At 34.5% G+C, this 15,915-nt stretch overlaps 1 protein-coding gene across 3 annotated transcripts in view; it reads left to right on the top strand.

The window, feature by feature from the left end:
• Secp43 (tRNA Selenocysteine associated protein) overlaps positions 1-15,915 on the top strand; it is a 267,297-nt gene that overhangs the window by 50,158 nt on the left and 201,224 nt on the right. For all 3 annotated transcript variants that reach the window (XM_090409764.1, XM_090409762.1, XM_090409763.1), the window contains exon 3: positions 6,264-6,361. In XM_090409764.1, the coding sequence (XP_090265890.1) occupies positions 6,264-6,361 (98 nt within the window). The remainder of the gene's footprint in view (positions 1-6,263; positions 6,362-15,915) is intronic.

Raw genomic sequence — 15,915 nt, 5'->3', positions numbered from 1 at the left:
CGTAATCAGGGACTGTTGATATTGACTTTATATACATATCAAAACTCATTTTATATTATCACTGTCATCCGAAGCTAGTTTTCTGTTACCAATAAAAGTTTCGCATATACTTCACACATGAAAAAAAGCTTAAACAAGTTCATGTGGGGATATAGTAACTCGCTTGCAGTGGTAAACAACACGCCCTCCCTAAGAGCCACTATACTGCAGAGGCAATAAAAATAAGTACTTTTATTATGCCAGTAAATAAGGTATGAGGAGTCTGTGTAATATATTTCTCAACAAATAGTGCAATTAGAGACAACTGGGATAAAAACACACTAATTAATGAATCACATGTCCCCTCATACAGATGTTGAAAATTTATTTATCACTAGGTTAGACTATATAATAGATTTAGTTTAATCCTTTATCCCAGTGAGAGCAAACAAAGTTTGCGCCTGAAAATATCTTCAGGACTAAATATAGTGTTGTACTATCTTATCCAGTAAGTAGTGCAACACCAAGGCAACTCGTGGCAAAGGTGGAGCAAGCTACCAGGCACTTCTAACCCAGTATCTCCCATAATGCAAAACACATTTCCTATGTGGATATGTATACTGTTATGCATTAAAGGGATTGGCCATCTACCCAGACTAGTTTCGACCTTTATTGAGGTCTCTTCAGTGGGAGCCAGGCCCAGAGCTGGAGATACCAGGCAGAAGCAGTAGCAAGTCATCTGTGCCTATGGGAGTTGCCAAAAGGTTTATCACCTTTTTTAAAAATTACTCTGGATTTGGAGAAAGATGTTGAAAATTTATTTATCACTAGGTTAGACTATATAATAGATTTAGTTTAATCCTTTATCCCAGTGAGAGCAAACAAAGTTTGCACCTGAAAATATCTTCAGGACTAAATATAGTGTTGTACTATCTTATCCAGTAAGTAGTGCAACACCAGGCACAGATGACTTGCTACTGCTTCTGCCTGGTATCTCCAGCTCTGGGCCTGGCTCCCACTGAAGAGACCTCAATAAAGGTCGAAACTAGTCTGGGTAGATGGCCAATCCCTTTAATGCATAACAGTATACATATCCACATAGGAAATGTGTTTTGCATTATGGGAGATACTGGGTTAGAAGTGCCTGGTAGCTTGCTCCACCTTTGCCACGAGTTGCCTTGGTGTTGCACTACTTACTGGATAAGATAGTACAACACTATATTTAGTCCTGAAGATATTTTCAGGCGCAAACTTTGTTTGCTCTCACTGGGATAAAGGATTAAACTAAATCTATTATATAGTCTAACCTAGTGATAAATAAATTTTCAACATCTTTCTCCAAATCCAGAGTAATTTTTAAAAAAGGTGATGAACCTTTTGGCAACTCCCATAGGCACAGATGACTTGCTACTGCTTCTGCCTGGTATCTCCAGCTCTGGGCCTGGCTCCCACTGAAGAGACCTCAATAAAGGTCGAAACTAGTCTGGGTAGATGGCCAATCCCTTTAATGCATAACAGTATACATATCCACATAGGAAATGTGTTTTGCATTATGGGAGATACTGGGTTAGAAGTGCCTGGTAGCTTGCTCCACCTTTGCCACGAGTTGCCTTGGTGTTGCACTACTTACTGGATAAGATAGTACAACACTATATTTAGTCCTGAAGATATTTTCAGGCGCAAACTTTGTTTGCTCTCACTGGGATAAAGGATTAAACTAAATCTATTATATACCCTCATACAGAAACTATGCTGTATAGACTGAAACAAAACCATATGTTGCATGGGCAAACATAGTTATCTAACTAAAAACTATTGTTATTAATTAGATGTATGTGAGTTCGATTTCCCAAGGCAGCAATAAAATTCAACCGAACGTGTTAAAATTCGTAAAAGTGTTAAAACTAAGTAATATATATATATATATTAAATGTTATGGCAGTTTCACATATGGAATTCGGTTGAAGAGAGTTAGCATTTCAACTCAATTGTCAGCTATGCTTTTATCTTTCGGTTGCGCGATCTTTTGTTAATACCGCACCAATCATATGCACGTTTTAATAAACAGACTGCCTTTGCTGTCTGTTTCGTGTTAGGCTTAATTACCGTAAAAGGAGAAAAGTCACAAAAGTGAAAAATGTTCCTGGTCTGGGGATTCCCGTATTCAGGTAATATTCACTAATTTCATGTTATCAGTCTGTGGTGTGCCAGTATTGGTAAGTGGTGATATTATTTTATCTATTCTACGTTAAAAAATTTAACCCTGAGGTGGATAAGTGGTTGATAAAAAATAAAAATAAAAAATCCCGCGAACTATCAGAAGAAGCAGAAACAGACTAAAAAAAAAAAAGACAGTATTTCATATTTTACCAGAACAGACCGTATCGTCTTCAGAACCAAACGGTAAGAAGCAAAAAATGTAATATATGCATTTGATTTTTGCAATATTCGCTGTGTATGTTTTGTATTGAATATAAATATAATAATAATATATCTCTATTATGATTTTTTTCGAGGTGGCCGTGAAATATTTTAATTTTTGCAAAGGGGGCCCTGACATCCAGAAGTTTGGGAAGCACTGCTTTAGAATACTAAAATGTTACAGCTGAGGAGACCTGAAAAATAACAGATTAATGTAAAAAAAAAAAATATTATTGACTGGAAGATAACAATGAAAACTTAACTCTATCTTAACAGATTACTCTATTCTTGACCCTGCCCACACAGGGCATCTGTTCGCTATAGGCTCTTCTGCCTTTCATATGTAGGAGAAATATATATGTATATATATAAAAATTGTGTAGTATCATGAGATGTGAAATGAGCCAGAATAGCAAACTGACTGTTAAATGTTCAGCCCCATTTTAATATATAGATAGTACTAAGATAAGAAGTAATCATGTAGTACTGTCATGATATTCTTTATATCCCCTTGAAATTATATATCAGGAAATGAGATGATATATCTATAATTAAGCAACACAGTCATATAGCCATGACTACTGTTTACTGATTTTCTTATCATAATGTTTCTTGATATCAGCAGGTTTTTTTTTTTTTTTTTTTTTTTTTTTTTAAGGAGACATGGAATGTAAGCAAAACTTACTGGAAAGATCCTGACATTTCATTTTTATATGCCATTTTGCAGACGGAACACAGATGGAAGTGTCCATAGAATGTCTTACAAGAATGAAATGCCAAGATCTTTTTCGTAAGTTTTTTTTAATATCCTTCACTTGCTTCAGTTTCTTTTCTCATCCATTAAGCTGAAAACCCTTTTGATATTCATTTTCCTTTCCATAATGCTTTGCATGTATATAATATGTGATGCGATTCCATGTAGTTTATTAATAATTGTAATTGTTTCATTTGAACTCTGACAATGTTTTCTCCTACCAGACAAGAGCGACCTTACAGCTTAATCAGTTTTAAATTTATCATACGAAAATGGAAAGAACTATTCTGTGCAAAATAACAGCTGTTTATCAAGTTAATGAATTTAATTTTTTTTTAGTTGTTTGTAATAAATTATTTTAATTATTATATTAAAAAAACACAAAAAACACCTGAAGTGCTATATACTCAGTGCAAGTGCTGCATGTTTTTGTGTGTGCGTGCTCAGTTTCTTATGTTTCCTACTATCAGTATAGTTCACACTTCTTTTTTTTTTCACTAGAGGTCATGCCAGTAGAATAACCTGTGATCAAATCATTGTTTCTCTAGCTTACTGTATGTAATGTAACTCAGCTTGTCCTGTATATTTGTATATGCTCCAGATGATGATCTTAATATGAAGATGGAAACGGGAAAATAAAAAGGGTTATCTATAGCACAGTTGTAAAGTCCATAATTTCTGAAATAAATGCTGATTACCGTGCACCACTAAAAGAAAGAAGTTCACACTTATATTTGTAGAACACTCTGCGCAAGCTAAAAGAAGACATGCAAAACAAGCACTTATCTTGAAACTTGCATAAAATGGTTTAAAAAACTTGGGAAGGTCACCAGTTTAAGCCTTAGCACAGTAGGAACTCTGGAAATATGTTTGGAATATCTCCCTCTCCTCCCTTGCATTTATTGCACATATTGGATGATATCTTAACATATGTCACTATGTGATGATCCAGATCCTCAACTTACGATGGAGTTCTGTTCCGATGATGTTGTTGTAAGTCAGAAATCGCTATATGAACCATAAAGGATATGTAACATTTAAGACACTTGAATGCTAAAATGCGTACATCTGTTTTGTTATTTTTTCTAAGTGAAAAAAACTCTTTGTTTATAGTGAAATAATACAGTGCACAAATTATAAGATAAAGGTATGTAATTATAAGATAGTAGCAACACACCCTGCTCCATGTGTCATTGAGATGGTATTTGGTGAATATGTTATTGAGTACACCATAAGTCAAGGGCTGACTTTATGCATATTTTCTATTTTTTTAAATTTTTTTTTAAAAAAATGCTGACTGCCAACGACGAGATAACTCGTAGTTGTCATCAGCAATTAAGGAGAACAGTCTTTAAAAACTTGGAAATTATTTTTAATTTGTGGGATATCTAAATTTTAAGATAGATATCTTACAATATACTGTGAGATTTTAGGTTTTCAAAACATTTGTAAGTTCATAATATCAAAAGAACAAAGTATTATCAAAGGATTTCATCTTTACAATTATAAGGACTTTAGCAACTGAAGATGGAAATGGGAATGCCTTAGGGAAAAAAATTTAAAGCATCATTCTCATGCAGAAACAATGGAAAAATATTGTAGGATATCCCATGTTTTAAAAGCATTCAGAGGAATATAAAATTTTCCTTGAATAGTTCTAAAATGCATAAAATGGTTTAAAATTGCAGCACATTCATGGTGGGAAAATTTTGTTTTTATGAGTTGAAATATTTCCTTTTTATATTGCATAATGATGAATCATTATGCAATATAAAATGCATCTCCATATTGAATTTTTCACTGATACTCGCAAATAATTATTTGAATTGTAGATAAGCAATGGTATGGTACCTGAAGAAATTCAGCATGATGCTAGATGTTCTCTTTCCAATTCAGAAGCTACTTTTCATCTATGTAGTTACTATGTGCAAATGCCATATTTTCATCCATCTTTAGAGTGCAATTCACATGTTTGGGATTCTGGCTCTAAAACCTCTCCATAAAAATTTTTGATGCTGTGCAGAAGAGAGCAGTTGGGCTGATAGATAATTCTTTCCTCACTGACCCCACCCCCCCATTCAACCATCATTTCACAGATTCTCTTTTAGCCTCATGTCTTTTCTCTAGGTACTTCCTTAACACTGCTCCATGAAAATTCTGCCATATTAGCATCCATTGTTGTTTAAGAGATACTTCTGCCACAAGAGGTTTTTTTCAAATTAACACAAAATTGTTCCATTGCTTTCCACTGGGATTGTTTAAACATAAACAGCAGCTGTCCAATATCCCTTTTCAGTCCAATTGCAAATGCATTGAACTTGCTTCTCCTGTTCCTTTCCTTTTTTTTTTTTTTTTTTTTAATTTCATCTGCCTCTGTTCTGTGGAATGGCCTTCCTCATGAAATGCTTCCTAATAACTACAATCTCCAGGTTTTCAAGAAAAATATCAGTAGGTTCCTTCTTTCACAATCCTCACCCACAGCCTACATGAAACTAATGTGCTACACTTTCTTCTGTTTCTTGTATGTGGAATTGATATTTAAAAAGTGCATTTCTAACTGCTGCAGTCTGAGAAATGAAGACAGACTTGCATGTAAGAAACTAATATGAAATATTACTGTTGTGGTGGGCAGGGTGTTTTTGGTAGCCTTAAATTCATCCTCAAATCATTACTGTCAGTGATTTGGTTGGCATTCTTTTGCCTATGATTTTATTTCATATTTCTCTTAAAAATAATCCAGTTTGAATCAAAACTGAAGTGATTTCACTGGTAATAAAGTTTAGTAATGATTTCATATGCTAGATTTCCTGATCACATATGATATAGTGGGTTTATTAATGGACATGCAAAGTATCAGTAATAAATTATGTTGCGAAATGCACTTGAGAATAATTGCATATCGGAGTCTAGCATAATGTCTTGACATCCATAACGGTATTTTTTTTTTTTAGTTAATATACTCAATTTTTTCTATTATGGATGTATTTTGATAAATACTTTGGATAATTAAGGTATTTATCTATTTCAGGGTGCCATTATGGCTGTTTACATTTTGTCAATTGCTGGAATACAATGTTTTTTAAAAACTCATTATAGTTAATGCTTTTAGCTTGATCAGTATATGGATGAAACCTTCTTGAAGCATGCATTTACTCTGGTAGGAGAAAACCTCTATCATGCTAAAATAATCAGAAATAGGAGTACTGGGTGAGTTTAGTTTTTTTTGTTATTAAGATATTTCTTTTAAAACAAGGTTAAAAAAATGAACACTCTTCATGGTATACTGTTATACATGGGATAATATGAGGTCTGTTCATTTTGTTTCTTATTGTAATTATACATGCCAGCACCATAGAAGCTACTTGTCTGCCGTTGATTCATTTTATATTACTTTGTTATACGGTATGGCAAAAAAAAAAAAAAAAAAAGTACTGAACTTCAACACCCATTTACTCCATAACGTATATCGTAGTTATTCAATACTTTTTTTTTTCACTATACTGTATATGTCATATATTTAGTTTGAAATCTCAAAAAAATGTAATGTATCATTACTGCACACAAAGGATAATTGAGAAGTGTTATCATTCTTTCTCTAAGTATAAAGTGATCCCCCCCACCACCACCACAGAACACTTATGTTTGGTGTGGGGGGGCCAACATATTGGAGAAATTCACCCACTAGCATGATGGCTCACCATAGACTTTTAGAACAGTATTAGTATGTCGAGACATGGAATCTATAAGGTTTCAGAAATGCTGAACAGGTTTATTGCTGTAAGTAGATAATGGTGAAATCCTGAGGTTCAAGAAATGTGGTAGTGGTAAATGTCTGTCAAACTTCTTATCTCACCGCATCCCAAATAAGCTCAGTGGGATTGAGATCCATTGACTGGAGGAATCAGTTCATTAAGTTAAAGTTACTATCATATTTCCATACCTATTTCAAAACATGTATCTCTGATGATACAGTATGTCACCGAACACATAATGTACCATGTCACGAGGTGCATGATTCCTGTGATATGATACATTATCCTATGGAAGTGTGTGTTGCATGCAGTATAAATGGTCAATATGAATGTGTGTGTGTGTGCACTTGGTTTTCAACAATGCATAGTTACACTGCACCTATCTAAATGGAATTTGAAACCAGGTTTTACTAGTATCATGGAGCCTAAGCAGTTCTAGTCAAAAAATATCTCCGGTCCATAATCCACAACCTTCACTTTGCATTGTTATGACTAATTATGATGAGTAAATAATGTGGCTTGAGCACATTATTACTCATCTTGATAGTTAGTGGAGAACACATGCATCTAGAAATAATGAAAACTATTATTATTTTAATGGCTAATATAGCCTACTTTCGTTTAGGAGTGCCCCTTTTTTTACAATGTCATTGGCTCTTTACTCATATCTTAGGGCATTACTGAAGTGTTATAAAACTAATATATGAAGAATTATATAGGAGGAAAATTCGGACATACCTTTTTGGATGTTGTTTTCTGTCTTCTTATCCCGGTGATATGTATTCATCTGCTGTTAAGCTGTTGAAGGAAGGGGGTTTTGGGAAAGTGGGGGTAAAGTAATGTGGGGAACGAGTTCCAAAGATGATGTACTGTCGAAACAGCTCGCACCCTGTAACTCACTCCCCTGACTTTTTCTCATCAATCCCTCCTCTTCCCCACCAATAAAATTCTATCTTCAGCTCCTTCACTCACCCCCTCTAAATACTCTCTATCCATTCTTAATAATAATATTATACATATAAAAAATCTGGTTTTTTTTTTCAAATAATTCCCCCACATTACTTTACCCCCACTTTCCCCAAACCCCCTTACTTTAACAGCAGATGAATGCATATTGCCAGGATAAAGAGACAGAAAACAACACCCAAAAAGGTATTCCAAATTTTCCTTGTATATTATTCTTCATATATTAGTTTTATAACACTTCGGTAATTCCCTAAGACAGTGTTTCTCAAAGTGTGGTATGCGAATGTCTTCTGGGGGGGGGGTACGTGGCAATTTTCAGCTATGCATAGAATCATTATATTTCTCAACAAATAGTGCAATTAGAGACAACTGGGATAAAAACGGCACTAACTAATGAATCACATCTCCTCTCCAACAGAAACTGCTGTATAGACTCAAGCAAAACCATATGTTGCAACCGGCAACATGTGGTTTTGCTTGACACCACCCTGTCGTGAACGTGTTAAAACTAAGAAATATATAGTGAATGTGTTTCAGATATTATGGAATTCGGTTGAAGAGAATTAGCATTTCAACTCAAGTGTTGAAATGCTAATTTGTGTTTGGTTCGCATAATCTTTTGTTAATACCACACCAATCATATGCACCTCTTCATAGCTGCTTTACGTATCTCAAGTCTTGTAAATTACTAGTAATTTTTGCTTGAAATAATGGGAAAGAAGATGAAGCTATTTAGGTAGATGACTTTGATAATGGGAAACTGTTCTTGATGCTGTAAATAACGATAGCGAGTAGGAGCCTCTTGGTAAGTCACACCATTTTCAGTTTTTTTCTGAAAACTTTACTTTCAGAAAATCTCTGCATATATCTCACACCACAATTTTTTAGCTTTAATTTTGGAAAAATGTAGGAGTTATATTCGAGTAAATACGTAATTTTTTTAGCTTTCAAATTCTTAAGTATGAATCATTGGTTAAAAATTGGATTTTACAAATGCACAAAAGAGAGCAATATAGCAAATACAAGTAGCTGTAAGCAACAAGAAAACATTGCTATTGCATCTGGATCAAATGAAATTGATAAGGGTGTGTCGTCTAACATCTCTAGAGAACCAACTAGGAAGAAGAAGATGAAAAATCTTGGTAAGTATGATATGAATTACTTGAAATGTGGATTTTCATGGACGGGAAATGAAGAGGAATTCCAAATTTTGTTCTATTAAAAATAAATCATATTTTTTGTTTAAATGAACAATAAATTCAAATAAAATAGACATTTACAATGAAATATACTTTATTTATTTATTATTTGATAAGTGGGTACTTAGTAATAATGAAAATTTAAGAAAGGGTATGCAGATATCTGAAGTTTGAGAAACACTGCCCTAAGGTATGAGTAAAGAGCCAATGACATTGTAAAAAAGGGACACTCCTAAATGAAAGTAGTCTATGTTAGCCATTAAAATAATAGTTTATTTTACAGGAGTGATATGGGAATTTTCCCAGAAATCATACCTATAATAATAAACTAAATTTATTTAGCCTAGTTCATGATTTAGATAAAATTCCTAAATCATATCTATTCCCTCCATGAAATAACAGTAACTAGGATTCACCACTCTATGTTAACTTTTTCCATTTCTGATATCCTTTCACCCACCTTAGCTGTAGTTGCTTATTTTTATTGAACAGCTAGTGTAAAATCTCTCATGATAAGTAGCTTATCATGTTCGGTTTTACGTTTTTCTAGGAGATTGTGCTTAAAGAAATGTCAAATTTTGTATGTTATAATCTTGTATTTGTAATAACGAGTTGGACGATAATGTGCCACATGACGTCATTATGTGACACTGTTAACCCATGTCCATATAATGGCAGTTTCAAAAGAGGCGTGAAGTATGCCATCATGTTTGGATGTCAATACATGACCATATATGGAAGTTTCAAATCATGTGTGCATGCATACATCAGAAGTCCAAGCATTTATAAGGCAAAATGTTGAGAAGGACTTTGTGTTAGGTTTCCCAATCTTCTCTTATCTGGGTCTGCCACCACGAGAAGTATAGTGTCAATCATCGGGACGTCTCACTAGGAAAGAGCTGCACATTACTGCCATATTCAGGGTCCCAAAGGGCATAGAATAATTGATGACTCAAACAAAGAAGAAAATTGGCACGTAATCAAGGATGAGCTGGCAGAAACAAAGAACAAAAGGGGCACTTTCATGTGGACAAAAGATTCACGTAAAAAGTATTGCTGAACAAGAATTGTAAGCACTTATATATGTGGTATTTCCAAGCAAGAAAGTACATCAAGTGTATTTGTGTGTACATAGAATAAGATTGTGTACCGTATTTTTCGGGCGATAAGATATGCCCCAAATGTATGAGACATTTTTAGAAAAAATATATTCTTCTCTCTTCCATCATCTATGTGGATGATGATGAGGCCGAATGAACTCTTCCACTTCTGTCTGTCCCTGCAGAGTTCGAACAATTCTGTCCAGTTTGGTGTTGCTTGTTGTGATTTGGTTTTCAGATCCTCTTTTATTTTGTCTATCCATCTAATTCTGGGCTGTCCTTTGGATCTTTTATCTTACCTTTTATTTTTCATATTCAGGGCTTTAGATGGTAGTCTTTCTGTTCCATTCGTCACATGGCCAAACCATCGCAGTCTTCATTCTTGGATTTTGTCTATTATTGTTATTTCTTGTTTTAGTTGTTTCCGTATGTCTTCGTTTCTTAGTCAATCCAGCAGAGATACTCCAAGTAATCTTCTTAGCCAACTCATTTCAGTAACTAATAATTTTTTCTCTTCAGCCTTTTTGAGATTCCAGCATACACTTCCATAGAGGAGTATTGGGAGGACCATTGTTTCATAGATTCTTACTTTTGTTACTTGTTTGATGTCTCTTGACTTCCATATTTTATTAAGTCGTCCAAAAGTTTGGAATGCTTGACTGATTCGTCTGTTTATATCTTTTATAATTTCACCATTGTACTCAATAACTCCTCCAAGGTAGGTGAAGTTTTCTGCTTGCTCTAGATTCTTACTATCAATTTCAATTTTCAGATTGGTGCTTCTTTTCCTATTTGCATAATTTTTGTTTTGTCTATATTTATGTTTAATCCAGATTTTACGCATTCATCCTTTATTTTATCAGAAATTCGCTGTAGATTTTCTTCTGTGCTTGCAAGTAATGCAATGTCGTCTGCAAATTTTAAATTTGCCACATTTTTCCCATATATTTTGATTCCGGAGTCTTCATTGTTTAAGGCCTTATTGGTTGCTTCTTCCAGTGTAAGATTGAACAGGTCTGGTGACAGATTGCATCCCTGTCTTCCTCCGCTCTCTGTGTGGAACCAGTTGGTTAAAGTGTGCTACATTTGTACTGCACTTTCAGATTTCTCATTCAGATTCTTTATTATTCTTATGGTTTTGTTGGGAATTCCAAATTCTTCCATAGTTCTCTTCTTGGATTGAATCAAATGCCTAACAAAAGTCTATGAAATTTATGTAGCAACTTTGGTTGTACTCTAGTGTCTTTTCTATTAGCTGTCTTAAAGTGAATAGTTGATCAATTGTGCTTCGCCCTGGTCTGAAACCTGCTTGTTCTTCTCCTAGTGCCAGTTCTATATACGCTTAATTTGTTTTTGGAGTACTTTCATAAAAACCTTACTTGGAATACTGAGGAGGCTAATGCTTATGTAATTATTGCATTCTGTTTTATCTCCTTTTTTGTATATAGGAGTTATGACTGATGTGGTCCAATCAGTAGGCACTGCTTCGTTTTTGTAGATTCTTTCAAATAATGTTTTTAATGGTTCCAAAAGGTGTTCTTTTCCTGCTTTTAAGAATTCTGCATGTATTTGATCAATGCCAGGTGCTTTCCTAGTTTTGAGTTTTTCTATGCTGTGTGCTATTATTTCTTTGGTAAAGATATTTGTTTCCTCTTCCATTTCAGTGGCTGGAATCATAATATCCTGGGAGCTGTTTTTATTATATAAATCTTTGAAGTATTCTTTTTGTTTTACTTTCAAATAGTTGTCCCTCTCTGTTTTTGATCATTATAATTTTTGTTGTCTGTCTTACTAATTTGGTCTATTTTTTTATATAATCCATGAAGGTTATTTTCTTTTGATAGCTTTTCTGCCATTTTGCGTTTTTCTTCTAACCAGTTAATCTTGTCTCTTTTAATTAGTTTTCTCTGGTTAATCTATTATATTCATTTCTGTTATAGTTCTGTTTTAGTTTCATGCTTTTCCTTTGATCGCTTAACCTTTTTACTTCATTCAAGATCCAGCAGAAAAAAAACAATAGGTTACCTAAGAGAAAGTAACCTATTGTTTTTTTCTGTTGAATTTAATATTATTTCCTTTAATTTGCACCAGTATTCTTTGATGTTTATATTCTATTTTGGTAGTTCCTTCAGGTTTTTATCTAGTTCTAGTTGATATTTTCTTAGAATATTGTTGTCTTGTAGTTTTTTTACATTCAGTCTCCTTTTGACTCTAAAAGTGCTTCCAGATTTTAACTTTATTCTTAGGTTTGCTAATACTAGCTTATGGTCTGATCCACAATCTGCAGAGCAGGATCTGCAGTTTAGGATACTTGATTTCCATCTTTGGTTTACAATAATATAATCTATCATATTTTTGGTGTCTCTCTAGTGATATCCATGTCCATTTTCTTTGGGGTTTTGGATGTTTAAAGGGAGTGTTGGTTATTTAATCTATTATTTGAGCAGAAGTTTAGCAGTCTTTCGCCACGTTCATTGCTTTCTCCATACCCGAACTTTCCGATTATTCTTGGCCAGGTATCCCAGTCTTTGCCTACTTTGCGTTTAAGTCCCCCATTACAATTAGGAGATCTTGACTTGATGTCTGCTGTACTGCATTTTGCAAATCTATATAGAACTCCTCAATGTCTTCTTCTGATGATGTTGAAGTTGCTGAGTATACTTGAATAATTGTTAGTGATCAGATTGATGTTTTAAATCTCGCTTTAATTATCCTAGGTGAGATAGGATTGTAGGACAATAGAGAGTTTTGAGGCTTTGGTTTTAATACAAGTGTTACTCCTTCTTGGTGTTTGTTGTCCTTCCTGCCTGAAGTTAATATTTTGTACTGTCCATGGTGGAAATCTCCTTTTCCAGTCCATCTGGTTTCGCAGAGTCCAATCACTTCCCATCGGTAGTTGTCTAATTCATGCAGTAGTATTTCCAGTGCTCCTTCCTGGTGAAGAGTTCTTACATTCCATGTTCCTATGCTTGTTATGTTTTTCCTGTTTATTAGGTGATGTTTTGTTCTCAAGGGTTCACATTGGTGAGTACGGGCATGGCAAACCCGAGATACCCAAGCTAGACCTGATCTTACTTCATACAATATACATTTGGTATATCATATCTGGAGGCTGGTCTTCTATTCTTATTTCCCTCTACTCTCGCTTACTTCTTACCCCCCCCCCCCAGTGCTATTAGAGCAACTCAAGGGCAAGTAGGTGACTTTTTCCTCTCAAACTGTAGTTTCCACTATCTACTAAAAAAAAGCGGCCAAATTCAGGTCAAGGAGTGGTGGTTTCAATGGTTAAGTTTTCATCAAGTTGACACTTGACAAAAACTTAACCATTGAAACCAAATGAACTTTAACCAACCTAAAGATAATAATAAATTTAGTTTAATCCTTTATCCAAGTGTGAGCAAACAAAGTTTGCGCCTGAAAGTATCTTCAGGACTGGGTTAAGGTGGTACAACACCAGGGCAACTCGTTGCAAAGGTGGAGCAAGATACCAACACTCCTATCTCAGTATCTCCTATAATGCAAAACACATCTCCTTGCGGATATGTCTAATGTTATGCATTAAGGGAAGGGCCACTACCCAGACTAGTTTCGACCTTTATTGAGGTCTCTTCAGTGGGAACATTAGACATATCCGCAAGGAGATGTGTTTTGCATTATAGGAGATACTGAGATAGGAGTGTTGGTAGCTTGCTCCACCTTTGCAACGAGTTGCCCTGGTGTTGTACCACCTTAACCCAGTCCTGAAGATACTTTCAGGCGCAAACTTTGTTTGCTCACACTGGATAAAGGATTAAACTAAATTTATTATACTCTAACCAAGTGAAAAATAAACTTTCAACATCTTTCTCTAAATCCAGAGTAAATTATTAAAAAAAGGGTGGCACACCAATTGGCAATTCCTATAGGTGGAGATGACCTGCTAATGCTTCTGCCTAATATCTCCACTTGGGCCTGGCTCTCACTGAAGAGACCTCAATAAAGGTCGAAACTAGTCAGGTGTAGTACCACCTTAACCCAGTCCTGAAGATACTTTCAGGTGCAAACTTTGTTTGCTCACACTTGGATAAAGGATTAAACTAAATTTATTTATTATACTCTAACCAAGTGAAAAATAAACTTTCAGCCTAAAGATACATGCCGGTTCGACTGTCTCTCGGTCAAACAAGGGTTGCACCGACTATTAGGGAACCAAAATAGTGAAGGCGAAAAATATGCTATTGGAACTAAACATCACCTAATAGAAAAAATATATATTATATAAAAATATTCACAAACCTTAAATTTCATTTATTATTACCTTAACCTGTACCAGCAGTGTTCAGTTCATCTTCACTTGTCTCGTTACTGTCACTTTTCGTATTATTGTCTGAACTATTGTTATCACTCTCTTCAAAAAGTAAGTAATCTTCAGTACCATCCATCACGTTACTTATGCCTCATTTTTTTGAAAGACTTAATAATCTACTTGTCTGTTCAAAACCATATATGCTCACTCACTACTATTGATGTTGGTAAAGTTTTCGTATGCAAATCAGGCACATGTCTCATATATACAGTGAGATGTGTTTGGCTCGCATTGAAAACTTGAGAATCCAAGACTTACCTGCTATCACCTACCTTCAGACTATAAGATGCACCCTAATTCTAAGTCGATTTCTCTACGTAAAAAGGTGTGTCTTATGGTCTGAAAAATATGGTAAGTAATATCGAAATAAGCTCACTCTAAGTGTAATTTAATCTCAGTTGTGTATAAGTAATTATTGTACTGTACTAGGTAATGTAAATTAATACTTTCTTTTAAGGTTACACGGTGATCAGCATTCATATTTATAGATTTAGGGACACAAAAACACATGTGTTAAACAGATTATTTTATTAATTACTAATAAAATAAACCTTGACTTTTCAACCCCTGTATCGAGGTCATCATCGGAAGAATACAAGTGTATAAGGAACCAAGCTACATGCTCTAGTCCTATATACCGGTAAACTAAATTTATGTAGTTAATTAATCCTTTTCCCCTAGCCTGACCTCTAGTGATAAAAAAAAAAAAAATTAAAAATAAATATAAATAAAAAACTAAAAAAAAATTAAATAAATAAATAGAACTACAATAAACTGCTAAAGTCCTCATGTATTAATATTCTTCTGGATTTGTACAGTTCTGATTGTTATAATATGATTTCTTTCAGTTGCTGTTGAATGTTACAAACACTTCACCATGTTGTCTTCTTGTAGTGGTATTTTCTATGGCTAGTTTAGGTTGTAGATGTGTCCTCCACATTCTTGAAATGGTTAAGCAATCATTTTTGTTGAGATTTGGGTTGTGTTTGAGCATTTCACATGACTCTTTAAATTTTCTCTCAAACCAGGTTTTGGTGCAGTGTAGGGACTTAGTATTTTTCCAATCAATTCTGTGGTATGTTTGGAGTGCATTGTCAGAAAGGCCAGTTTTTCCAAAATGGAGGTATTTAATGTGTCGTTTGTGTTCGTCTTGTCTGAGTGGGATAGTTTGCCCTGTTTCCCCTATGTATAGTATGTTACATGTGCATTGTATTTTGTATACCCCTGGGTGGGCTAGGTGTGGAAGAGGATCTTTAGAACTGAGTAGGTAGGTGTCTTAACTTATTTCGGGGTTTAAAGGTGGTTTTAATGTTGTATTTGCGCAGTCTTCTGTCTATTTTTTCAGAAATGCCTCTAACATAAGGAATGGCAATAGCATTCCTGAAATCTTTTTTGTTCT

This window comes from Typopeltis vanoorti, chromosome 20 (assembly GCF_054136105.1).
Source record: "Typopeltis vanoorti isolate ZY-2024b chromosome 20, IOZ_Tvanoo_1.0, whole genome shotgun sequence".
NCBI classification, from domain to species: domain Eukaryota; kingdom Metazoa; phylum Arthropoda; class Arachnida; order Uropygi; family Thelyphonidae; genus Typopeltis; species Typopeltis vanoorti.
Note: the sequence above shows the minus strand (reverse complement) of the source record. Positions and strands in the feature narration are given on the sequence as shown.